Raw genomic sequence first — 27,585 nt, 5'->3', positions numbered from 1 at the left:
TTTCTAGTTACATGTATACTCACAAGTGAATCACCATCAGTCGTGCCCCTTCTTTGAATATTAAAGTCATCTAAATATATATTAGTGATGGTATTTGTTAAGTGCTTACTATGTGCCAAGCACTGTTTTAAGCTCTGGGGTAAACTCAAGGTAATCAGGTTGTCCCACGTGGACTCACAGTCTTAATCCCCATTTTCCAGATGAGATAACTGAGGCACAGAGAAGTTAAGTGACTCGTCCAAAGTCACAGAGCTGACAAGTGCTGGACTCAGGATTAGAACCCATGACCTCTGACTCCCAAGCCTGTGCTTTTTCTAAGCCATGCTGCTTCATATTCATATATGTATATATGCAATTTATACACATATATGTATAAAATGTACAAATAGAGTTCAATAGAATTAGTAGACATGGCCCCTGCCTTCAGATTTAAGTTCTGCAGAGGAGCTTGGGGTCAAGCAAAATGTTGGTCTTTCATTAGGGTGTAGTGAGTACAATCCCCTGGAGAATGGGGAATTGGTATCAAAAGAGTCAATTTCATGCCACCTGAGGTCTTTTGAGGAAAGAGGGTTATTTAAATCCAATTCATTCATATATAGGTGCACCGACACAAACTTGAGAAAAATAGGGCAAATTAAAGTAGATGCTAAGGAGCTGGCACAAATCTATAAAGCGAGATTGCAGATAATACTCTATCTCCGATAAGTAACCAAGTCCTTTGTCAAGGGTTTTTAAAAAAGTAATGTTCCATTCCAGTTTCGACACAATAGCCAATCTAGTACAAGGATCATTTAAAATCTTTGGGATAGGGCTAATCTGTCCTCCTGCCTAGTGAAATGGCGGCCACTATGATAAGCAGAAATCTGATAACTTTGTACTGCTAGCACAAAATGAAACTATGGCCTTGTCATTAGTTACGCCTTCTAGAACTATTTCTCATAACTCAAACATACCGTACTCCATTGCAAAGTAATTACTTGGTTTTAAAACAAAACAAAACCCTAAAGCCAAAACCAGAATCACAAAAGCTGAGGCCTGAATCAGACGCTTTCTTATCAGGTTCCAATGCAGCAGTAAATCTGAACATTTAAAACACTGGGCTCTCATCCAGCCTGTGATCTGATCAGGGTTCAATGTAATAATAAATTGGGACTATTAAAACTGGGATCTTATCCAATATTTTATTTTGCCTAAACCACAGGATCTAGCTTTGATACAAGGAAAGGAATAGTGAATGAACAATAAAGCCATTTTGAATTAACCCTTTTTTAAATACTCAAACCAAAAAAGTTGTTTCAAGGTGATTGTGTTTCCAAAGATTCAGTATTTCCAAAAGCAGTCATCAATAAAATGTGATCTGTCAATCAGAAGCTTCATTCTGGAGATCTTCTACCATGAGATTCGTTAAGGGTAAAGTCCCATAGAGTTATTAGTCAGTCTAGGGCAAATGATACTGCCAAACTTTTGTCACTAAAACATTAGGCTAGAATGGGACACTTTCCTTCTAGGTTTTCTCTTACCTCACTACAAACATCTTCCATTTTCCTTTTGAATAAGTGTTAGGTGTAGAGTCCAACTCCAGAATACTCTGGTTTTCATTTCAATTTCCAGTAACATCAAAATTCCCCCTAATTAAATAAAATGCTGAGAGGCTGGGAATAGATTTTCACCCCCTAGTATTCTCAAACTATAAATGGTCTCTGAATGTTTTCATTTCTGTAAGATGCATTTCGTTTATGTGGGGAACTTGCAGCTGCAGAATTAAATCTCTGTTTGCCAAATATCAAAAACACATGTATTGATTCAAACTCTGGGAACAGGCAACAAGCACTGCAGCTGATAAGGGAAGGGAGAAGCTTCTCTGCAGCAGTTCTTGGAAGACTTCCTAAATGTAAAGAAAACCAAGAACCTTGAATTCAGAAATTGAAACCCTTTAACTTTCTTAAAATTTAGATTTGCTTTTCGTTTGGCATTCTGGCCAGGCCAGTTTTAGAAAATAGGAGCCATATGTCTTCATGCTTTTCGGCTGAACGTTTGTGATGTTGGCCTTTTCTCATTCCCTCTTTTACCCTACTAAAATTCCAATAAGAAGTACAGAGACAATGTTTCATTAACTAAATAAACTACTTCTCATAACGAACTATGACAGGATATAACTTTGCATACAGAATGTCCCTGTGTTAGCAGGTCATATATTACTTATCCATACCACTCAAATTTCAGCAAGGCGCTTCATTTAGTGAAATTTTATTCCGGTATCAGTAACGTGGGACTCTGTTGAAAGAGAGCCTTTGGTCCCAACCGGCATATCCTAGTAAAATAATCCTAAACCAACAGGAAAAAATAGTTTTCTCTCAACAGAATATCAATTTATTTACTTTAGAAGACTCATAAGAACAGCAACTGCAAAATTCAAATAATTAACCCCTTTATACACCTCTCTGGCTTTTGGCAAAACTTTCCCATGGATATAAACTGAAATGATGAGCTAGATGTGGAAGAAATGAAAACGCTAATTGGAAAGAACAAATAGCAGTGATTCCAGGACTTATCGATCTGTTAAAACAAATCACTTGCTTCTAGGTAGAACGGTGACTGGCACCATACTAATGTATCTTGGACGTTTAAAAAAATGCAAACTTGATTTCAGTTAATAACAAGCCCTAGAAAAACCATCTTTAATATTGCATTGGCTTTTTTCCTTTTACTAATGGAATCTTAGTCTTTGCAATGGATGTCTTATTAAGGATGTCAGGCCAACTGAGGCGTGAGCAAAATGAGGAGTTTATTTAAACCAGGGTCTCGACCCAATGAACCATTTGACTCCTACTGGGAAGGACAAACCACCGGCTTGGAGTATGAAATAGCGGGCTGAGAAAATCCTTCCCTACAATCCTGATGGTGAAACATGCTTGTGACACCTAAACATTGTGCCTCTGAGAAGCAGCGTGGCTCGGTGGAAAGAGCCCGGGCTTTGGAGTCAGAGGTCATGGGTTCAAATCCTGACTCTGCCACTTGTCAGCTGTGTGACTTTGGGCAAGTCACTTAACATCTCCGGGCCTCAGCTACCTCATCTGTAAAATGGGAAATAAGAATGTGAGCCCCACGTGGGACAACCTGATCACCTTGTAACCTCCCCAGTGCTTAGAACAGTGCTTGGCACATAGTAAGCGCTTAATACATGCCATTATTTATTTTTTAATTTGCTTTATGTGGCAAAATGATAGATGGAAATAAGAAAAAAGAAAGTGGTGTGCAGCTTTATCTAATCTTGTAAATTAAGCAGATGGGTTTTATCAGCACCAGAGTGGTGGAACATGTTTCAGGGAGGTAAATTTGTTTCATCAGTAAGTCAACTGCATTTCTTTAAAGAAATACCCAATAATAACTTGACTAGTACTGGTTGAGCTCGTACTACAAAACTGCCTTTGAAATCTACAATCTCACCAACATTAATTATTAAAGATCATTATAATTATTATAATTAATGTGGCATACGTTAAGCACATACTATGCGCCAAGCACTGTTATAAGAGCAAGAGTAATTAATTAATTAATGTTGATATTTGTTAAGCGCTTACTATGTGCCAAGCACTGTTCTAACCGCTGGTGGGGATGTAAGGTAATCAAGGTTATCCCACGTGAGGCTCACAGTCTTAATCCTCATTTTACAGATGAGGGAACTGAGGCCCAGATAAGTGAAGTGACTTGCCCAAAGTCACACAGCTGACAAGTGGTGGAGCCAGGATTAGAACCCATGACCTCTGACTCCCAAGCCCGGGCTCTTTCCACTGAGCCACGCTGCTTCTCAGGTAAGATGTAGTCCCTATTTCACATGGGGCTCACAGTCTAAGTAAGATAGAGAATAGGTATTTCATTCCCATTTTACAGGTGAGGAAACTGAGGCACCGAGTGGCTTGCCCAAGGTCACACACGCAGGCAAGTGGCAGAACCGGAATTAGAACCCAAGCTGTTGAATGCTGGAAGATTCTTGATTCAAGGAAATCCAGCTTCTAAACCAGCTTTCGTAACATCACTACTACTAACAATTTAATATCAGCATTGCATTACGTGTTCACACGTGAACAGTAAGGAATAGATAAGGATGGGAAGCACAGATATTTGATGTTTGTATAATTCCATTTTAAGAAAATTAGAGCAAAATTCTAAATAGATATCCTAGTTGAATCACAGTCTTGCACAGAGGAACATAATAAATAATAATAATAATAATTATGGTATTTGTTAAGCGCTTACTATGTGCCAAGCACTGTTCTATGCACTGGGGTAGATAGAAGGTAATCAGGTTGTTCCACGTGGGGCTCACGGTCTTAATCCCCATTTTACAGATGAGGTAACTGAGGCACAGAGAAGATAAGTGGCTTGCCCAAGGTCACAGAGCAGACAAGTGGCAGAGGTGGGATTAGAACAAGAATAATAATAATAATAAGAAGAAGAATAAGAATAAGAATAATAATAATAATAATTAGAGCCCAAGTCCTCTGAATCACAAGCCTTTGCTCTTGACATCTAGCCACGCTGCTTAATTATGGAACTTGTAGTTTCCTAAAGGTAAAATATGGAAGTAAAATTTTTGGTTCCAGATTAACTGCTATTTTGTGGGCCCCCGTTTTTCTAACTACAACACTATTCCATAGTTTCTCTGAGGGTTTCTTTTTTTCATCATGAAGCAAGGTCTGAGTTGAAAAATGTCACATCTGCATTCTAGCAAAGTGGTGAAAAAGCTTAGTTTTCTGACGATGAAGCATACTACATAGAATTGCTGCTGGTGAAGTCATCGTAATAGGGAGATGTATGGTGTGTACTCGCTGCATTGATGTCTTTGCCGATATATGCATTATAATCTTGGCCTGAATTATAGGATTTCATTACAAGATAACTAAAATTCACTCATACCATCCTTACGGGTTTATCACTAGTGAATACCGGACAGCACGTGATTACCTTTTAAGCGGCCCACTGGTCCTGTGACTGATCTTATCAACGTCTCGAAAAACTGAAGGGGTTTTCCTTTGCTGTCGATAAAATCATTAGCTGCCTTCTGATCAGGCACGAAGAACAGGATGAGGTTCTAGGGCAGGGCTGTTTAAAGAGCGTGTGTTTACCAGAGTTGGGCCCAAAGAGTGAGCTGGGAGCTCGAAAGCAGGGTGTATTTAAAGAGCACCACTGAGCTCCTCACTTGCTCCAAACCACACCATTCTCAATCACTCAGCCATTAAGGAGACAATGGGGGCCAGCTGCATGGAAAGGACACTGACCTTCCCCCGGACCCTAAGCACTTACCATAGTGCTTTGCACCCAGTAAGCACTTAATAAATACAACTGAATGAACTGAATGAAAATGGGGCTCCCAAACCTGGGAAAGGAATAATGGTGAGGTCTTCTCAACTCTTCAAATTGTGAGAATTGTGAGGTCACCATACCTGCAGCTGTGACCTCAATCAATCAATCAATGGCCCGGATTGTCTCTGTCCAGTAACATGCTCTGGGCATGTTACTCCCCTCCTCAAAAATCTCCAGTGTCTATCAATCAATCTGCGCATCAGGCAGAACTCCTCACCCTCGGCTTCAAGGCTGTCCATCACCTAGCCCCCTCCTACCTCACCTCCCTTCTCTCCTTCTCCAGCCCAGCCCGCACCCTCTGCTCCTCTGCCGCTAATCTCCTCACCGGGCCTCGTTCTCGCCTGTCCCGCCATCGACCCCCGGCCCACGTCATCCCACGGGCCTGGAATGCCCTCCCTCTGCCCATCCGCCAAGCACGCTCTCTTCCTCCCTTAAAGGCCCTGCTGAGAGCTCACCTCCTCCAGGAGGCCTTCCCAGACTGAGCTCCCTCCTTCCTTTCCCCATCGTCCCCCTCTCCAGCCCCCGTCTTACCTCCTCCCCTTCCCCACAGCACCTGTATATGTTTATGCATATTAATTATTCTATTTATTTATTTATTTTACTTGTACATATATATTCTATTTTATTTTGTTAATATGTTTGGTTTTGTTCTCTGTCTCCCCCTTCTAGATTGTGAGCCCACTGTTGGGTAGGGACTGTCTCTATATGTTGCCAACTTGTACTTCCCAAGCGCTTAGTACAGTGCTCTGCACACAGTAAGCGCTCAATAAATATGATTGATTGATTGATCGATTGATTGATTTACTGAGCACTTTCAGTGTACCGAGCCCTGTACTAAGCACTTGAGAGAGTGCAATACAACAGAGTTGGGAGGCTCATTGATGAAGTCTACGGCTGTTGATCTGAGCTGTGAGGAGCCTGATTTCCTGCTGCTCCTTTCATGTTTGTCGATTCTGTTGTCCTTTGTATTTTTGTGAGATTTTCTTTACGGGTCTGTTGCCAACCCAGGCCTCCTCATTTTTGGAGAGCAAGCCCTCAGGGGGTCAAGAACCGTGTCTGTGTTTGTTTGTTTTATGGTACTTGTTAAGTGCTTACTATGTGTCAAGCACTGTTGTAGGAGCTGGAGTAGGTACAAGCAAATCAGGTTGAACACAGTCCCTGTCCTGTATGGGCTCACAGTCTTAAATCCCATTTTACAGATGAGGGAACTGAGGCACAGGGAAGTGAAGTGACTTGCCCAAGGTCACCCAGCAGACAAGTGGCGGAGCCGGGATTATAGCCCATGACCGTGCTCTATCCACTCCGCCATGCTGTTGAAGTAGGAGGGAGAACAGGTACTAAAACCCCATTCTGGCTCAGTGGAAAGGGCACGGACTTGGGAGTCAGAGGTCATGGGTTCAAATCCCAGCTCTGCCAATTGTCAGCTGTGTGACTTTGGGCAAGTCACTTCACTTCTCTGTGCCTCAGTTACCTCATCTGTCAAATGGGGGTTAAGACTGAGCCCCATGTGGGATTACCTGATCAGCTTGTATCCTTCCTAGCACTTAGAACAGTGCTTTGCACATAGTAAGCGCTTAACAAATGCCATTATTATTATTTTATAGTTGAGGAAACTGAGGAACAGAGAAGTGAAGAGACTTGCCCCTGGCCTGGAATGCCCTCCCTCTGCCCATCCGCCAAGCTAGCTCTCTTCCTCCCTTCAAGGCCCTACTGAGAGCTCACCTCCTCCAGGAGGCCTTCCCAGACAGAGCCCCTTCCTTCCTCTCCCCCTCGTCCCCCTCTCCATCCCCCCCATCTTACCGCCTTCCCTTCCCCACAGCACCTGTATATATGTATATATGTTTGTACATATTTATTACTCTATTTATTTATTTAATTATTTTACTTGTACATATCTATCCTATTTATTTTATTTTGTTAGTATGTTTGGTTTTGTTCTCTGTCTCCCCCTTTTAGACTGTGAGCCCACTGTTGGGTAGTGACTGTCTCTATATGTTGCCACTTTGTACTTCCCAAGCGCTTAGTACAGTGCTCTGCACATAGTAAGTGCTCAATAAATACGATTGATTGATTGATTGATTGATTGCCCAAGGTCAAACAGTACGCAATTGGCAGAGCAACCGGCAGAGCTGGGAACCCAGGTCCTCTGACTACGGTGCTCTTTCCACTAGGCCACGCTACCTCATCTGGGAACTTATTTCCCAGCACTGAGTGCAGTGCTTTGTACCTACTAAACACTAAGTAATACTATTTCAACTGCCAAAAGTAGAGGTGCTTCTGTGAGTTTCTCCATCCAAGAGGATCGTGGCAGGACACAGTCGCAAAATCAAGCAGCTGCCCAAGAGGCCCTGGAGATATAAGGTCCAAAACTGGTGCCCCATTGCAGCAGTGCTCAAACATGGAGCTTATACTGGACCCTGCCCCCTCTCCTCCTATCTGCGGTTCATAATAATCATAGTAATAATAATAGTGATATTTAATAATGATGACATTTGTTAAGTGCTTACTATGTGCAAAGCACTGTTCTAAGCATTGGGAGGGATACAAGGTGATCAGGTTGCCCCACAGGGGGCTCACAGTCTTAATCCCCATTTTACAGATGAGGTACCTGAGGCACAGAGAATTGAAGTGACTTGCCCAAAGTCACACAGCTGACAAGTGGCAGAGTCGGCTCTGGCTCTGTCATTTTCTTGTGACAGACACAGTACTAAGTGCTGGGGTGGATACAAGCAAATCAGGTTGGACACAGTCCCTGTCCCATGTGGGGCTCACAGTCTCAATCCCCAATTTACAGATGAGGTAACTGAGACCCAGAGAGGTGAAGTGACCTGCTCAAGGTCACACAGGAGACAAATGGCAGAGCCGGGATTAGAACCCATGAACTTCTGATTCCCAGGTCCGAGCTCTATACACTAAGCCATGCTGTTATGCCGTTAACCCCATCGTGGATGCCAGAGAGCCCCGCACACAGAGCCTCTGCTGCCTAAGGCTCTGGCAGCAGCCTTTGCTGCTGCCAAAATTATTCTGATGATTTTGACACCTTTCTACATGTTTTGTTTTGTTGTCTGTCTCCCCCTCCTAGACTGTGAGCCCATTGTTGCATAGGGACCATCTCTATATGTTGCCGACTTGTACTTCCCAAGAGCTTAGTACAGTGCTCTGCACACAGTAAGCTCTCAATAAATATGATTGAATGAATGAATGAATGAATGGGGCATTCCCAGATTGCCACAGCAGTCTTCCCCGCTCCTTCTCTTTTCCCCTACTCTAAGCCAAGGAGCTCGGAGCTGCTTTGTCAGTTAGGCGGGGCGAAGAAGGACCTCCAGAGCTCCAAACCACTTTGCCATCCTCACAGTCTGGGGTGAATCCCGCATCGCACAGAGGGGGCTCCGACCTAGTTGCACCTTGAAGTCAACCACCACCCTGCTCCAACCCCAACATTCCCATGTCCTCTCTCATCTTCAGTGCACCTCAAGAGCCTGAACTGCTGCTTCTACAGAGCACGTCCAGGAGGTGCCATTGCCTGTCTGCTCTGGCTCAGTGCTCCCCACCCCTCACTAGCACCAGGACCTGATTCCACTGTGGGACTGGCTCCAGCAGCCATGGACCGCTGCCCCATTCCCCCACACAACCCGACACCGAGGTGCCAAGGGGCGACCCCAGACCTTGCCCTGGAGTCCAGCCTGTGGCATCTCCAGGAGCCACTGCCTCCTCAGCACAACTCCGATCCCCGCCCCACTGCATTTTGGGGTCAATCTTAGTGCTCTGTGTTTCCCCAACAAATTGGTATTTTGAGAGTGACCCTCCCCAACCTCTGGCCCATGTTCCAAGATGGTGGAAATGGCCATGATGTGGAAATCAATGGGAACATTGGAGGAGGAACCGATGAATGAGTACCATTGGAGACCTAGAGGTGTCAACTTCTCGCTCTCCTTCCAATGAAGAAGGCACATGATCTGACCGACAGCACAGGGCCTAATGATGGTTCATACAGGTGGGATCCCCTTTAGGAGGGCCATGGGGAACTGACTGCATCAGCTAGGGGAGGGATTAAGCAAAAAAAGGATGGATTAAAACCTCACCTGTGTAAGCGGGCCAGCGCTCAGTCCCTCAACCGATGACCACATGATCACAAGCTGAGACCTCTGGGGAAGAGTGGGACTAAAGGTTCCTGACTTCAGGTGGGCTCTTGTCCTAGTCTATGCTACACCTCTCTAGGTGTGGTAGCACTAATCAGGCCCTTTATTGTGGAAAACATCTGACTGCCAACTGTATACCATTGCTTGGAAAACCTAATGGTTTGATTGTGTCCGCTCAGTTTACACTCTAAAGGCTACAATGATTCAAGATTCTGTGCTATGTTGTTTTTCTTTTTTGTAGGGGGTGGCGGGGGGGAGGTGGCACATGATAAACCTAGGGTAACAGAAGTGAAAAAGTGAATTATGTGAATTAAGGGCTTTAAATTATCTTTTGATTTCAACTCTCCATTCTAGTGTAACAAGAAGGGCACTGTAATATTTAAAATGAAAAATAATTGTTAATGGAAATATGAATGCTGTTTCATTGATTTTCTTTGAAATTAAGTCCTTTATGATTGAATTCTAGAAATGGAGTTTTTAAAAAGTGCCACAGTTAACACCAAAGAAACGTGGAGGAAAATTTTTCAATGTCCAACTGGAACATTAGTTCTTCAAACAGAAGGATTTATTCCTTACAGACTGCCAATATTTCAGTAAATGACAAGGGCCCTTTAACAGATGAGGCACATACTTCTTGGCTTGCCAGTAGCCTAATAAAAACCACCAGCTTTTTAAAAAATGAAGGACCCGGATCTCTCAAATTGCCAGTACCCATGCTGAGAGTCAGCAGTTAAGAAATAAAGAAGGCACACAGAAGTCTGGTGAATATTAAGAACATACTATAGGAATTTTAAGGTTATTGGCATAATTTCAACCTGACATTATTTTAACCATCTGTTAAAATGTAGGGCATCCTTTAAATTTGTACCCACATAACTGGAACCAGCAAAATCTACTGAAAAATAATGAAGGTGGTTTCTATGACTGCATAATGAGACTATGAAGTTAACTTCATTCAAAACCCAAGCAATCAAATTTCAAAATGATGGCGTCTTCTTTTTCAGCATTCCCCTCAAACTGATGATCTTTCCATTGATCTTCAGTTTGTTTATTATAAGCAGCTGAAACATGGGCTGTGGAACCAAGTAAGAGAAATTCCAATAGGAAACTAGCAGGCTGAGCTTTGCTCACCTCTCGCGCTCTTCTTTCATCTTTTCCAGTTCGTCTTCTCTCAGAGTTCCATGCTTGGGACCACCTTTCTGTTCAGCCTTTCCACCTTTATCCTCTTTCTTCTTTCCAAATCTGGTTCAACATTAGGGATGGGGGGAGAAGAGAAAGGGGCCACTATTAATTCTAAGTCGTACTTAGGGTATTCCAAAGATAAGTGGCCAAACCGCAAAACTGCATCACGTATGACAAGATCACATCTGCTTTATTTAAACAAAAGATCCCATTTCCAAGATACTAATGTGATCAGGAGCTGGTCACTTCTCTGGGACACTGTCTCCTGGGCCACCATTAAGCTGGTGAGCCTGTGCTCTGCCCACTGTACTCTGTCCCCAGAGTACAGTGCTCTGAACGTAGTTAGCGCCTAATAAATACGATTGAATGAATGGATATTTAAGCATTTACTATATGCCAAGCACAGTACTAAGCGCTGGGGTAGATACAAGATAATTGTTTGGACACAGTCCCTTTCCTACATAGGGCTCACAGTCTTAAGCCCCATTTTACAGATGAGGGAACTGAGGCACAGAGAAGTGAATTGACTTGCTCAGGTCACACAGCAGAGAAGTGGCAGAGTCAGAATTAGAACCCAGGTCCTTCTGACTCCCAGGCCTGTGGCTTTTCCCACTAGGTCACACTACTTCTCCTGCTTCCTGTTATCATAATAGGATATGATCAGCATGCAGATCAAACTAGAAAGCATGAGTCTTCTAAACTGTGAGCCCATGGTTGGGTAGGGACTGTCTCTATCTGTTGCCAATCTGTACTTCCCAATAATAATAATAGCATTTATTAAGCGCTTACTATGTGCAAAGAACTGTTCTAAGTGCTGGGGAGGTTACAAGGTGATCAGGTTGTCCCACAGGGGGCTCACAGTCTCAATCCCCATTTTCCAGATGAGGTAACTGAGGCCCAGAGAAGTTAAGTGACTTGCCCAAAGTCACACAGCTGACAATTGGCAGAGCCGGGATTTGAACCCCTGACCTCTGACTCCAAAGCCCGTGCTCTTTCCACTGAGCCAAGTACAGTGCTCTGCGGACAGTAAGCGCTCAATAAATACAACTGAATGAATGAATGAATAACAAGTGATAAAAAGACCCAGGAATAATTGACCACCTCATTTGGAAGCTTCACTGAGGAAGTTGAGTGGCTCCTATATACACTCTCACAGGCCCATGTAGTAGACCGAGAAGCCAAGTGAGAACAGAACATGCCACTGTCCTTCCAGATGATGCTTTATTGCTCCAGCAGCTCTCTCTCATCCTCTCCACCCACTACCTTCATCTTTTTTTAATATAGCATTTATTAAGCACTTCCTATGTGCAAAGCATTGTTCTAAGCACTGGGGAGGTTACAAGGTGATCAGGTTGTCCCACGGGGGGCTCACAGTCTTCATCCCCGTTTTACAGATGAGGTCACTGAGGTACAGAGAAGTGAAGTGACTTGCCCAAAGGCACACAGCTGGCAATTGGCGGAGCCTGGATTTGAACCCATGACTTCTGACTCCAAAGCCTGGACTCTTTCCACTGAGCCATACTGCTTCTCTGACTCTTACACATTGGCTCTCTTTGCCCGCAACTCTATGGCACCTACCCTTTGCTTCTCTAAACTAACCTTCTTGCCACCACTGATTCTCAACTCTCCCAATCGGACCCCTTCCTCGTGCTCATTCCCCTGCCGAGAGGGTAACTCACTTCTATCCACTGCGAGTAAGATCACAGAAAGAACTCCTCTGGGGTTTTAGCCATGTTCTAGCTGTATTTCATTGTGGCAGCATCACAGCAGACAAGACTTCTCCAGTCTGAAAGATGCAGGAGAATTCACGGAGCCACACTCAATGCCTGTTGGCTACTCTCCAAATTGGTCTTTCCCACCTGGTTGAATCCTTTTTTGTTTATAGCATTTATTAAGCACTTACTATGTGCAAAGCACTGTTATAAGCACTGGGGAGGTTACAAAGTGATCAGGATGCCCCACCGGGGGCTCGCAGTCTTCGGTACTGCTACTGTACTGAACATATAAAATTTCAAAAAGAGCCCATTTAACATAGCATTTCAGGTGAATTCTCCTGTACATGATTTGCTAGATAACAGTGACTGGTGTTTAAAACCAAAATCATGTTTCCCTATGTGCAGTCATAATCCGGACATAGTGATTACGATACTATATTCACTCAATTGTATTTATTGAGCGCTTACTGTGTGCAGAGCACTGTACTAAGTGCTTGGGAAGTACAAGTTGGCAACATATAGAGACGGTCCGTACCCAACAGTGGGCTCACAGTCTAGGAAGTTTTATATAAGGTTTGAAATAGTGGTCTAAAAACTATGCAATTCAACATTCTTGGACCTTGTGTGCTCTCATTTCCCAATTTACAGTAAATTCCCAATCCTTGCAGTCCATCCTATAGCTCATTAATCAATCAGTGGTATTTATTGATCATTTACTACTGTCTGCTAATTTCATCTTACTGTACTCTCCCAAGCACTTGGCACAGTGCTTTGCACACAGTAAGTGCTCAATATAATTGACTGATTGAAGGGCACTGTACTAAGCACTTGAAAAAGTACAATACAATAGTGTTGGTAGACACATTCCCTGCCCAGAAGAAGTTTACAGACTAAAGGGAGAAGCAGAAATTAAAAGCAATTAAAAAAGGAAAACGGGAGAATATAAGGAATGGAATGTTGCTTCATTAGGTCTTCCAATTGTTTCTTCTGCTCACTTGGTTCTTGCATTTGCCTCATTTCATTTCATTCTACAGCAATCATTAGGATGAAATGACTTGGTAACATTGTGGATACAGTCTGTCCTTCCAAAGCATATGTTTTCACTATGTGTTTTGGATGGAGCACCACTAGGGAATGTTCTTCCAAAAATGTGAACCTACATGGAGAGAATATGAATGTGTCACATCATGAACATGGTGAAAGAAATGGCTCTGTGCATGCTAAGAAGAGGAGAAAACTGTAGTACAAGTTTTCCTCGTAATTGCCATGGAATCGGAGGACTGACTCTACTTCAGATTTCTGCAAAATGTGTACATGATTAAGTGGTCCACTGACCTAGTCACGTGGCAAAAATAGAAAAAAATGCAGGGGTGTTGATTTCCATCTTCAGATCTAAGCATGAGGGAGGATGGCGTTCCAGGCCAGAAGCAGGACATGGGCAAGGAGTCAGGGGTGAGACAGACCGAATGGAGGTACAGAGAAAAGGTTAGCGTTAGAAGAGTGAAGTGTGCAGGTTGGGTTATAGTAGGAGAGTAGTGAGGTGAGGTAGGAGGAGACAAGGTGATTGCTTTGAAACTAATGGTGGGAAGTTTTTGTTTGATGTGGAGGTGGATGGGCAACCACTGGAGTTCCTTAAGAGGGGAAACATGTCCTGAATATTTTTGTAGAAAAATGATCTGGGCAGCAGACTGAAGTATGGGCTGGTGTGGGGAGAGACAGGAGGCTGGGAGGTCAGCAAAGAGGTCGATAATAATAATGATAATAATAATAATGGCATTTATTAAGCACTTACTATGTGCAAAGTACTGTTCTAAGGGCTGGGGTGGTTACAAGGTGATCAGGTAGTCCCACGGGGGGCTCACAGTCTTAATCCCCATTTTACAGATGAGGTCACTGAGGCCCAGAGAAGTGAAGCGATTTGCCCAAAGCCACACAGCTGACAATTGGTGGAGCCGGGATTTGAACCCACGACCTCTGACTCCAAAGCCTGTGCTCTTTCCACTGAGCCACACTGCTTCTCTGATACAGTAATCAAGGTGGGACAGGATAAGTGATTGTATTAACATGGTAGCAGTTTGGATGGAGAGGAAAGGGCAGATTTTGGTAATGTTGTGAAGATGGAACCAACAGAATTTAGCGATGTATTGATGAGATCGAGGTATGGTGAGTAAATTGGAATTAGAGGAGCGAAGTTTGTGGAATGGGTTATAGTTGGAAATCAGTGAGGTAAGGTAGGAGGTGGTAAACTGAGTGCTTTTAAGCCAATGGTTCTGTTTGACGCAGGGGTGTATGGGCAGCCACTGAGGTTCTTGAGTAGTGAGGAGACGTGGACTGAACATTTTTTTAGAAAAATGATCTGGGCAGCAGAGTGGAGTAAAGATGAATTTTATAACGTATCCTGGTAATCCTATAAAGTACAATGTATTTCAGGATAAGATTATAATGCATATATTGGCAAAGACATCGATGCACCAAGTACACACCATAGATCTTGCTGCTACGATGACTTCATTAGCTGCAATTTTGCATAGTGTGCTTCACCGTTAGAAAACTAAGCTTCTTGATGGCTTTGCTAGGATGCAGACTTGACATTTTTCAACTCAGGTCTGGCTTCATGATAAAAAAAAAGAGTAACTTTGGAGTTGAGAAAATCCGGCACCCATAAACTAAGACATTTAGTCTTGATCTCAAACATCATTTCCTTACAGATTTTGCTTTGAGGAAGAAATTGCATGAGGGAGGTATATTACAGTTTGCACAGCTGTGAATTAAACTAGTTATCTACTTGGACTTCTGCTCCAATTTTCTTTAAAATCAACTAGTATCAGTTGGAGTAATAATAATAGTAGGAGGAGGAGGAATAACAGAAGCAATGACATTTATTGGATACTCATCAGATGTGGCGTCCTGCATTACTAGGAGCTTGGGAAATTCAGAATAACACAGTGACACATTTCCTACTCACAATGATGAGTTTACATCCCAACAAGGGGGACAAACATAAGGATATTTACTAGAATAGTCAAAATTAGTACATTGAGCAGAAATATATGAATGCTAAGGAGGATGGAAATAAATTCACAGTGCCAGAGTTGGTTGATATGGTTTGGTTGTTGGGGAATTAATCAGGGAAAGCATGCTGATGGACATGGAATTTAAGGAGGCATTTGAATGTGGGAAGAACTGTGCAGTCTGTGAGGGGATTAAGGCATTGGACAGCTAGAAGGTTGGCCTTGGAGGTTTGAAGACAGAGAGATGGGGAATAGCGAGTGAAGAGAGTGGATAGGAAAGGGAGGGCTAGATGGTGAAGAGTCTTGAACCTGACGATGTGGAATATTTGTCTGATGCAAAGTGAAACAGGGATCCAGTGGAGGGTTTTAAGGACAGTTGAGATGTGGGCAGAGGGATGTTTCAGGAAGTTGATCCTTGCAGCAGCATGAGACTGAAAGCCAACTGTAGGCAGGGATTGTCTCTCTTTCTCGCTGTATTATTCTTTCCAAGAGCTTAGTATAGTGCTCTGCACACAGTAAGCACTCAATAAATATGATCGAATTATTGATTGAAAGGGGAGAGACTTGGAATTGGGAGACCGGCAAGGAAGCTGATACAATAGTTTAGCTGAGACAAAACCAGAACCAGGGTACTAGCGTTTCGGTGGTGAGGAAGGGGTGGATTCAGAAAAAGTAGCGAAGGAAAACTACCATGAATGTGAGAATTGAACAATAGAAAAGAGTCAAGGTTGGTAGGGAAAACATATTTACCAACTCTGTTATACTGTACTCTCCCAAGCTCTTAGTGCAGTGCTCTGCATACAGCAATAAATACATATGATTGGTTGATTAATGATACCAAGATTATGGGCATCTGGGTTAAAAAGAATGGTGGCATTGTTGACTGAGATTCATTCATTCATTCAATAGTATTTATTGAGCGCTTACTGTGTGCAGAGCACTGTACTAAGCACTTGGGGAGTACAAGTTGGCAACATAAAGAGATGGTCCCTACCCAACAGCGGGCTCACAGTCTAGAAGGGGGAGACAGAGAACAAAACAAAGCATATTAACAAAATAAAATAAATAGAATTCATTCATTCAATCGTATTTATTGAGTGCTCACTGTGTGCAGAGCACTGCACCAAGCGCTTGGGAAGTACAAGTTGGCAATATAGAGAGATAATAATAGTTATCATCATTATGGCATTTGTTAAGTGCTTATTATGTGCCAAGCACTTTACTAAGCCCTGAGGTAGATGTAAGTTAATTATTACCATTAATAATAATCATCATCATGTTTATTGAGCACTTACTATTCATTCATTCAATCATATTTATTGAGCAGTTACTTTGTGCAGAGCACTGTACTAAGCTCTTGGAAAGTACAATTCAACAACAAAGAGAGACAATCCCTGAGCACAACGGGCTCACTGTGCAAAGCACTGTACTAAGAGCTTGGGAGAGTACAATATAACATCAAATATATTCCCTGCCCACAATGAGCTCACAGTCTAGTTAATCAGGTCAGATGCAGTCCCTGTCCCATATAGGGTTCACAATCTATAAGACAGAGAGAACAGGGATTTCATCCCCATTTTACAGATTAGGAAACTGAGGTTCCCAGAGAAGGTAAGTGACTTTCCCAAGATCAAACAGCAGGCAAGGGGCAGGTCTGGGATTAACACCCAGGTTCTCTGACTCTCAAGGCCCACACTCTTTCCACTAGGCCATGCTGTTTTGCTTTAGATCGGAAAGTTCTGGGGAGCAATGGGTTTGGGGAAAAGATGAGGTATTCTGTTTTAGACATGTTGACTTTGAAGTCCCAGCAGGAGACCAAAGTGGAAATATCCTGAAGGCAAGAGGAGATGTGGGATTGCAGGTCAGGTGAGAGGTCGGGGCTAGAGAGATATGCTTTGGAGTCATTCGCTTGGAGGTGAAGCCGCCTGATCAGATGAGTTTCAGAGAGACTGCGAGTAAAGTGAGAAGAGTCGAGGTCTCAGAATAGTGCCTTGGGGGACGCTCGCACAAGAGGATGAGACATAGAGGAGGAACCAGTGAACAAAATTACCCAAACTTCAAAGATATATTCCTTCTAATCCCTAGCTAGTCCACATCTCATATGTGTGCACATGATATAATCTTCATATTAAATTGATGCTTTGCAGAGTAACTCAGACAGACATGGAATTGTCCCTTCCAGCAGTTACACTCCGAAACTGTAACTCTAGTAAAGAGCAAATTCACTCTTTTTTCAAAATTTCTAACAACCTTTTTCAACTAGGAATCGACAAGCACAAAGAGTGGCTGTGCCGATTCTTGGTGGGAGGAAGGGGTGAGAAGAAAAAAGGAGACAGCATGGCACAGTGGAAAGAGCTCGGGCTTTGGAGTCATAGGTCAGGGGTTCAAATCCCGGCTCTATCGATTGTCAGCTGTGTGACTTTGGGCAAGTCACTTCACTTCTCTGGGCCTCAGTTACCGCATCTGTAAAATGGGGATTAAGACTATGAGCACCCCCATGGGACAACCTGATCACTTTGTAACCTCCCCAACGCTTAGTACAGTGCTTTGCACATAGTAAGCGCTTAATAAATGCCATCATTAAGGGGACATCTGCTGGGCTCCCAGAGAGTGTCATATTAATTCATTCATTCAATCGTATTTATTGAGTGCTTACTGTGTGTAGAGCACTGCACTAACCGCTTGGGAAGTACAAGTCAGCAACATATAGAGACGGTCCGTACCCAACAACGGGCTCACAGTTTAGAAGGGGGAGACAGACAACAAAACAAAACAAAACATGAACCACCAAACACACAATCCATTCACTGTCAGAGTCAGCCTCCGGGAGCCTCGGTGATGGCTGTAGTCACTTCTGGGTTTAGGGCCCTTTGGCTGGTGTTTGCACACAGTAAGCGCTCAATAAATACTACTGACTAAATGCACTTTGGGACTTGTTGAATTGTAATGGCATTTAAGTGCTTACTAGGTGCCAGACACTATGCCAAGCACTGGGGTAGATGCAAAATAATCAGGTTGGACACAGTTCCTGTCCCACATGGAGCTCAAGGTCTTAATCCCCGTTGTACAGATGAGGCCACTGAGGCATTGAGAAGTTAAGTGACTGGACCAAGGTCACGCAGTGGACAAGCAGCAGAGCTGGGATTACAACACAGGTCCTCTGACTCCCAATCCCATGCACTTTCCACTACATCACGCTGCTTCTTTTGACTTAAACCTGGAAGCAGGAGCAGTAGTAGAGAGTAGTAGAGAAGCAGCGTGGCTCAGTGGAAAGAGCCCGGGCTTTGGAGTCAGGGGTCATGGGTTCGAATCCCAGCTCTGCCAATTGTCAGCTGTGTGGCTTCGGGCAAGTCACTTCACTTCTCTGGGCCTCAGTTCCCTCATCTGTAAAATGGGGATTAAGACTGTGAGCCCCCCCGTGGGACAACCTGATCTCCTTGTAATCTCCCCAGCGCTTAGTACAGTGCTTTGCACATAGTAAGCACTTAATAAATGCCATTATTATTATTAGTAGTAGTAGTACTAGTAGAGTGTGATTGCTGGCAAGGGCACTGATTTCAGCTAGAATGGCTTGGCCCTTCACCTCTGGTTTACATGCTCCTTAGGAGTTTACATTTCCAAAAGTATTTAACTCGAGAAGCAGTGTGGCTCAGTGGAAAGAGCATGGGCTTTGGGGTCAGAGGTCATGGGTTCAAATCCCGACTCCGCCAATTGTCAGCTGTGTGACTCTGGGCAAGTCACTTCACTTCTCTGGGCCTCAGTTCCCTCATCTGTAAAATGGGGATTAAGACTGTGAGCCCCACGTGGGGACAACCTGATCACCTTGTAAACTCCCCAGCCCTTAGAATAGTGCTTTGCACATAGTAAGCACTTAATAAATGCCAACGTTATTATTATTATTTCACTGGAATAACCAAATGCTACAACAGAGATATTATGACTTCCTCCCTTTTTCCGTATTCTATTTTTAAATGCTAAGAGCACAGACCAATTCTGTTTCCAGAAGAGCAGATTCTGGGGTTAGAGACCTGAGAAAGAGAGAGTGCATGAGTGAGTGAATGAGTGAGTGTGTGAGTGTGTGTGTATTAGGGGTTGTGGGGGAACACTTTCTTCTATTTAATGCTATCTTTTCCATTTCGTGAATATTTGGCTTTTCCCCTCTCCTGGGGTCACACCCACGATTAGGGTGGCTAGTCTTCCACTTTTACAAAGAACAGTCCATTTTTCAGCTGGCCTAACCTCTGTCTGCTTCTGATACATTATTACTATTATTATTAAGTGCTCTATGGATAGATTTTTCTCCAAAACGTCCTGTCTTCTGCCACGATCTGTAACCTTGTTAATGGTTCTTCCGTTATCGCCGTTATGGTTTCTATTGATCTAGCTGCTGGTCTGCCTCTTCCATGTTTTCCCTGGACTTTTCCTAGCATTAGTGTCTTCTCCAGAGAATTAATCCTCCTGAGGATGTGTTCAAAATATGCTAATCTAAGTCAAGTCATTTGGCCTTCCAAAGATCACTTTGGCTCAATTTGCTTCATAACCCATTTGTTTGTTTTTCAGGCAGTCCATGGTATCACAAAAGCCTTATCCAACAACACATTTCAAAATAATCAATGCTCTTTTTATCCTGTTTTTTCACTGTCCAGCTTTCAGATCCATACACTGTCACTGGAAACACCATAGAATTGACAATTTGTATTTTTGTGGCAGTTGTTACATCAGCATATTTCATGACTTTTTCCAGGCTCTTCATAGCAAATCTTCCTAACATTAATTTTTGACTAATTTCTTGACTACTAGTTCCTTTATTATTGATTATCGATCCCAGGAGAGAAAACTTGTCAACTATTTCAATCTTCTCCCCATTTGCTATAAATGTGTTAAAAATTCCGGTTGCCAAGATCTTTGTTTTCTTGACATTCAAATGAAGGCCCATTTTTGCTCCACTCCTTAACTTTGCCAGGCACTTTTTTGCGCCTGTGTGTGGTGGGGGAGGGAGGTGTGTGTGATTTCCCTAGCCTCCCTCTGCAGAACTGCACCAAACTTCACACTGACTCAGAACTGAACACAAAGTGTTTGGAGCAAGTGGCGGGATTCTACAATCACATTTTCTTCGGCAAAATGGTTCTTGCATCGCCCACATATTACGCTGGGTACCCAGCATTGTGTCACATGAGACTCCTTTGCCCAGTGTACTGGTCAGTCATACATGGCAACTCTATCTCTTGGAGCTGACTCTTGTTAGAAGCAAAAGCAGCTCAGAGACTTAGCTTCTTCAACAGTAAAATGTGCAAGAAGTCGAGCCACTTGAGTTCTATAATAACAGGATGACATAGCATTTCCCCCAAGAGAAGCAGCACAGTTTAGTGGATACAAGTTTACATTGGCATTGATTTAGAAAGGTAAAGGTGATTGTGGAAGGGAAATGTGTCTACCAACTCTGTTGTACTGCAGTCTCCCAAAAGCTTAGTGCAATGCTCTGCGTAATAACCACTCCAAAAATACCAGCAAAAGATTGAACTATTAATGAGCATATTCATCTTAAATCAATGACTCAATGATCTACATCAATGAGAAGCAGTGTGGGCTAGTGGATAAAGCACAGCCTGGGAGTAGGAAGGTCAGGGGTTCTAATCCTGGCTCCGCCACTTTCATTCATTCATTCAATCATATTTATTGAGTGCTTACTGTGTGCAGAGCACTGTACTAAGCACTTGGGAAGTACAAGTCGGCAACATAGAGAGACAGTCCCTACCCAACAACGGGCTCACAGTCTAGAAGGGGGAGACAGACAACAAAACAAAACTTGTCTGCTTTGTGACCTTGGGCAAATCATTTCACTTCTCTGGGCCTCAGTTACCTCATCTGTAAAATGAGGATTTAGACTGCAAGCCCCATGCAGGACAGGGACTGTGTCCAACCTAACTTGGCTATACCCCAGCACTTAGAATAATGCTCGGCACATAATAAGAGCTTAATAAGTACCAGATTTATTGTTATTATTACATACGGAGCAAAATTTTCCTAAATGGACATTCGGCACAGAAACGTTACTAAGCGAAAACTTTTGAAACAAATTTAGAGAATACAACTGCCATGATTCTAATGTGGATACATCTGCTACTTAGTATGAAACCTTTTTCCCACTGCATGAAATTAACTCTGTTCATCTGGTGCCTATAACTCACTCTATAAATGTATCAGGCTACTAAAGGTAGGGGGAAAAAAATGATAGTTTTGTAAAATTTGGCTGTGAATGCTACAGTGTCCAGTCTGAGAAGCAGAATACCTTAAAACTGTTAGCAAGTTTTCGGCACTGGAATGGAAGGATTGCAAAGGCTGGAGGCCCACTATTCCTGCATATTAATTTGGACAGATTTTTTTTTTTTAAGGGACCGGTCTTCAGAAGGCAAAAAGGAACTGAATCATCAGTCAAGCTCAGGCGCTCAAAAAACATTTCACTGTTTGAATACATTCTCCCTTACTCAAATTATTGTTTAGTGACTGAAAAAAACCAAAATGTTTGAATGGTAATGCTATTAAAATCTAAGGAATCACTTTTAACGGAGTCAAATGGTCATACCCTAAAACATGGTTTTCTTGAAGCTTTAATTTTGGCATGATTTTTTTTTTAATGGTACTTGTTAAGCACTTACTATGTGCCAGGCACTGTACTAAGTTCTGGGGGAGATACAAGCTAATCAGGTTGGATAGTCCCTGTCCCACTTGGCATGGACCTCACAATCTTAATCCCCATTTTCAGATGAGGTAACTGAGGCTCAGAGAAGTGAAGTGACTTGCCCAAGGTCACACAGCAGACAAGTGGCAGAGCTAGAATTGGAACCCAAGTCCCTCTGACTCCCAAGCCTGTGCCCTATCCTCTACGCCATGCTGTTTCTCCTGAGGATGATTGGGAATGTGGGGAGAATTGGAGAGAAGCAGCGTGGCATAGTGGAAAGAGCACAGGCTTGGGAGTCAGAGGTTGTGGGTTCTAATTCTGGCTCCGCCACTGATCAGCTATGTGACTTTGGGCAAGTCACTTGACTTCTCTGTGCCTCAGTTACCTCATCTGTAAAATGGGGATTAAGACTGTGAGCTCCATGTGGCTCGGCACAAAGTAAGCATCATAATGATGATCATAAATGCCATCGTTATTATTATATCTCTACTTCATAGGCCTCATTTATTTCTAGGTCAAACCTTTTTCCCAAAACTCAAGCAGTCACACTTTTTCTTCCAGTTTCTCTCATTCTTGGGTTAAGAGTCTTTAACCCACCAGCAATTCTTCAATCTGTGGCCATGGCAACTTTTCAATTCAGTGCTGAGTAAGGAATCTTCAGATCTCAAATGTGTTGATGTTTGCTTTTAGGATTAAAAAGCAGAGAGGTCCTATAAAATCCCAAGATTTCTAAGTGGATGAAACATCTGCTGGGCAGAGTCCTAAGCAGCTTGCTCGCTAAATTTGGCAACTGGGAATTCTTAAGCTAATTTGCTTTCCTCATATTGGGGAAATGGCTAAGAGAATGGAATTAGTAAGTATTCTGAGTAAATGGAAAAATCATTCTTTACAGCACATAAACAAAAAAACAAAACTATATACACAAAACATGATTTGCCTTAATTTCGCCAGGTCTGATTTTTAAATTCGGAAAAATGGGCTCTAAACCACATAGTAGGGTAAATAGTCATAGATCTTTTGCTACTCATTATGAGAGAAAACCCCTTATGAAAGACAGGACATTCAAGGACAGAGAGAAAGAAATTAAAGTTAAATTAAAATAAGAGTGAATAAGCAAGAAAGATGAAGATACTAATAAGGTATGATTTTCAGGCCCACACCGGGACTATAAAAAGCTTATTACTGCCACCAACATGGTGTGTTTTAAGTTATTTTATCACTCAGATTCACAGACGAAATATTCCCCAGGAATAAAACTGCACTTTGATTAATTACTTTCATACACTCTCTTTTACAGGGTATTAAACATTGCAGGAAAGACCCTTAGTGAGTCAGACAGTAACAAACCAGATTCAATTTACATTTCTGCTAAATGGAGCATTAATGAAATAGATCTTTTACGTTTTGGTGCCTTATTAGTAGTTAAAAGGGTGTTTATGAAATGTTTACTTATTGGCAAGAAATGAAAAGTATGGTGGATTTCTTTAATATAACTTTAGACTTTACTGAAACAGAGCAGGAAGCAGGCCTCAGTAACTGAAACCCAAGAACAGATAGACTCACTCCAAGCCATTAGTTCCAATAAATCTCTCCGCAGAATTGTTTTAATGCCCCTGAACCTGTCTGGGAAGGGTCGACAGAGACTTCCGTCTCAGTTTTGCCCTGCCAACCCTCCTCACGCTATCCCCAAATCCAGAGGGGTATGGTTCCTCATGGATAACGACCACACCTCGCTCCAAAATGTTTTTCTGCTGACTGGGAGTGTTTCTCCAAACACCTTCCTCTTCCCGTGCTCGGCCTCCTCTGTCCATTTCAAAAGCCACGGCGAGAAACATCCATCCTGCAGAAGGAAACAGGTTCCCAGCAGGAAACTCCGCTGGGGTTTCCAGTTGCGGGGCAGGTGGGATAATCACAGAGGGCCCCATGGAACAGGAAATACCGACCTGGCCACTGTCAAAGGAATCCAGGGAGGATGAATTGACAAGTCATGAAGTCATGCTGCATCTGTAAACCTCATCTCGTATTCTCTAAATAAAATGGTAAATTCGGCTTACAAATTCAATTACGCTTCGAGAGTCAGCTGTTTCAAAACAGACTAACCACATACACACTACTTAGGTAGAGTGCCGTTTCAAAAAGAACAAACCAGAGGTGGGGTGGTGGTGTTTTGGGAATTGTGTAGCAAAGCAGAATCAGTGAACAAATACAGTTTTGGATAGTGGTATTGGATGCTTCTGCTAGAACCCTCAGTTTTGAGAAAAAGAGGCACACTTTCTATGTCATTTAACTGAAGGGACCAAGACTAGAACTCCCAGATCCGGTCTCCGGGAAATAAAACATATCTTTATAATTCTGATTAAACACACACAAAAAATTATCACTTCTTTGATGCCCAAATTAGCATCTTTTCTCCAACACACTGAATTAATTAGCTGAGTGACAAAAGACTTAGTCCAGATAGGATCAAAGCTGAAACCATATTTGTGTGGAATTTAACAAAAAGAACACCTAGCATTAACCCTCTCTTTTTCTTAGAATTCATATAATCTTCTATTATTTATATTCGCAACCTATTAAATGATCACACTGAAACACTTTTCATAGAGAGATTTGTCTGAAAAGACAAAGAGAACTTGCACAGAAAAAAATTGAGAGGGTGAGGAACTTTCTCATTGTAATATAAAATCTTCAAGTGTGTAGTTTTTTGTGTTGAGCACTGATTGCGCTAATACAAAAGAGATTATTAAATGCTTGCTAAGTAAGATTTGATTTAGTTAACTGTTCCTAAAGGTTCAGACTTTCTCAAATTTTGCTTTTCGTTGGCAAGAAAGAAAACTCTTGGCTAACACACGGTATCAACGGGGCTGACTGGTCTTTTTGTGACTGTTCAATGTTTGCTATTGGTCAATGGTTTGTGTCTCCAGGGCTCGAAAATCAATCAATCAATGGTATTTATTGAGCACTTAATGTGTGCAGAGCAGTGTACTAAACACTTGGGAAAGTACAATACTACAGAGTTGTGGACACGATCCCAACCCATAGTGATTTTACAGTCTGCGGGGGGTGGGAGGGGGATTATTTTGTATATTCATTATCAAGTTCTGCCCCCTCAATCATGCTTTACATTCTAAAACAAATGCAAAGTCTTCATTTCAGATCATTAAACTACAAAATGTATTTGAGGACAGGGAACAAGTGCCTTGCTTCTAGTGAACTCTCCCAAGGACATAGCACAGTGCCTACTAGACAGGTAGTGCTCAATAAGTAGCACTGAATAGCGAGGAAATACATACTTGAATTTAGAGCTTCTGAGTTTATAAACACTTGAATTCTACATTTTGAATTAAAAACACGCTTTCTGAGGTATGCTACCAACTCAAACTCTTGCTCTTACTTTTCATTTCCAAGACCCTTCCAAGACTCCCCCAGGCCATCTTCAGGAGAAAACATTTAAGGTGGGGGGGGGGGGGGGGACCAGAGGCCCATTAGAATAATAGCCCCTTGGGAAACTTTTTGCATAGAATATACTGAACGGGATGGGAAACCAGCTTTATCCTGTTGGTAGTTGAAAATGGATCCAAATCTTTCCGAGAGACCAGGAAGCGAGGATGGGAAGAGGGGAGATTATTCATTAACATGAGCTCCAGACACTTGAGCCCTGGGGCTTTATCCAACTGTTTGGCCCCGGTGAGTGGTAATAGTGGGTGAGTAGATTCTTAATAAAAAAAACAACACTCTCCAATTATCTTTTCCTGCCTTGGGTATTTGTTCTTCTGCTGTTGACATTTAAATGTTCATTAAGCCCTCTCTACCTCCCTCCTCTCCTCAAACTGCTCCATCCACCTCCATTAACAGGGAATTTCTACAGGAAAATAAGCCCTAACAGACATGTGTAGGTGGATCAGAGGTCAAGATTTTTTCTTCCAGTATTTTACTAAGGTTAATTAACACCATTTTATATTCTGGAAATCCCATCTAGTGAAGAATTCACTACAGTTGCATAAGCCCCAGAAAACAAAAGGCTTATTGATGCTCTCAAATTTGGATCTACAGTGCTACCCTAGCATGGTGCTAACATGAGGTTGTGGAGCCATTCCATTATATCAATTGAATTGGAAAGTGATTCTCTTTAGTTTCTCACTCTTGGTGGACTTATCAATTGGGGCTGGGAGAAAGTGGCTTTGGGGGTGATGGCACTAGGGAGCAGAAGTCAGTGTCAGTACTTAGAGAAACAGCGTGGCTCAGTGGAAAGAGCCCGGGCTTTGGAGCCAGAGGGCACGGGTTCAATCAGTTGTGTGACTTTGGGCAAGTCACTTAACTTTTCTGGGCCTCAATTACCTCATCTGTAAAATGGGGATGAAGACTGTGAGCCCCACGTGGGACAACCTGATCACCTTGTATCCCCCCAGCACGCAGAACAGTGCTTTGCACATAGTAAGCACTTAATAAATGCCATTATTATTATTATTATTATTATTATTATTATTATTATTATTATTACTGTAAGGGGCAGTTGGAAAAAATGCAATGTACAGAGTTGCAAAAATCAGGTGGAAATAGTATGTGCATGCCCCCTGATGCCTTAGACAAATACGTGGTCACTTCTAAACCCCGTGGAGCTGGTAATTACCCAGTTTGACAGTCAAGAGAGCAGGGGTAGGCCAGCAATCTAAATATGGATTAATGCAATCTGGATAGTAAATATAATTATGGTAATTATAATTATGGTATTTGTTAAGCATTTACTATGTATCAAGCACTGCTTTAAGTGCTGGGGTAGATACAAGGTAAATCAGGTTGTCCTACGTGAGGCTCACAGTCTCAATCCCCATTTTACAGATGAGGGAACTGAAGCACAGAGAAGTTAGATGGCTTGTCCAGGGTCACACAGCGAATTAGTGGTGGAACCAGGATTAGAACCCACATCCTCTGAGTCCCAAGTCAGTGCTCTTTCCATTAAGCTATGAGTTGCTGACCTGAAACACAGAAGGGTTATTCTTCTTTTTGAAGATGGTGACATTGACTATGGTAAGACTGTATCCATGAAAATGAATGTTTTTAAGAGGGACCCTCTAGCACTTTTTGCCCACAAAAATATAGTATTGTATCTTTTCTGGCCCCTTGTCAGGATTGCACCTGGAGAGTGTCCAGGACTCTACCAGTCTCGACTACAGGAGGGAGAGTCAAGCAGAAGCATACCTAATTCCATTCCTAGCTTGGGCGGTGGATAGCGAGTGGAAGGCAATCTGCTAGAAGTCAAAACTCACCTATGCTGGGCAGCAGTGGCATGGGAGAGAATCGAGGGCAGAGATGTGAGTTTCCTGCACAGAAGGCAGCAGTGGTAAACCACTTCTGTATTTTTACCAAGAAAACTCTATGGCTACACTACCAGAACGATTGCAGATAGAGAGTGGAGCGTTCCGGGAGAGATGTATCCAGGGAGTCGCTATGGGTCGGAGGTGACACAACAGCACAGGATGAGACAAGACCTTTTC

At 42.7% G+C, this 27,585-nt stretch overlaps 1 protein-coding gene across 1 annotated transcript in view; it reads right to left on the bottom strand.

Moving 5' to 3' along the window:
* The window catches only part of PARD3B (par-3 family cell polarity regulator beta), a 994,526-nt gene that overhangs the window by 239,788 nt on the left and 727,153 nt on the right, over window positions 1–27,585 (bottom strand). Inside the window, exon 19 of the mRNA XM_038749054.1 lies at window positions 10,635–10,745. Coding sequence (XP_038604982.1) covers window positions 10,635–10,745 — 111 coding nt within the window. The remainder of the gene's footprint in view (window positions 1–10,634; window positions 10,746–27,585) is intronic.

The sequence above is a fragment of the Tachyglossus aculeatus genome, chromosome 7 (assembly GCF_015852505.1).
Source record: "Tachyglossus aculeatus isolate mTacAcu1 chromosome 7, mTacAcu1.pri, whole genome shotgun sequence".
NCBI lineage: Eukaryota > Metazoa > Chordata > Mammalia > Monotremata > Tachyglossidae > Tachyglossus > Tachyglossus aculeatus.
Note: the sequence above shows the minus strand (reverse complement) of the source record. Positions and strands in the feature narration are given on the sequence as shown.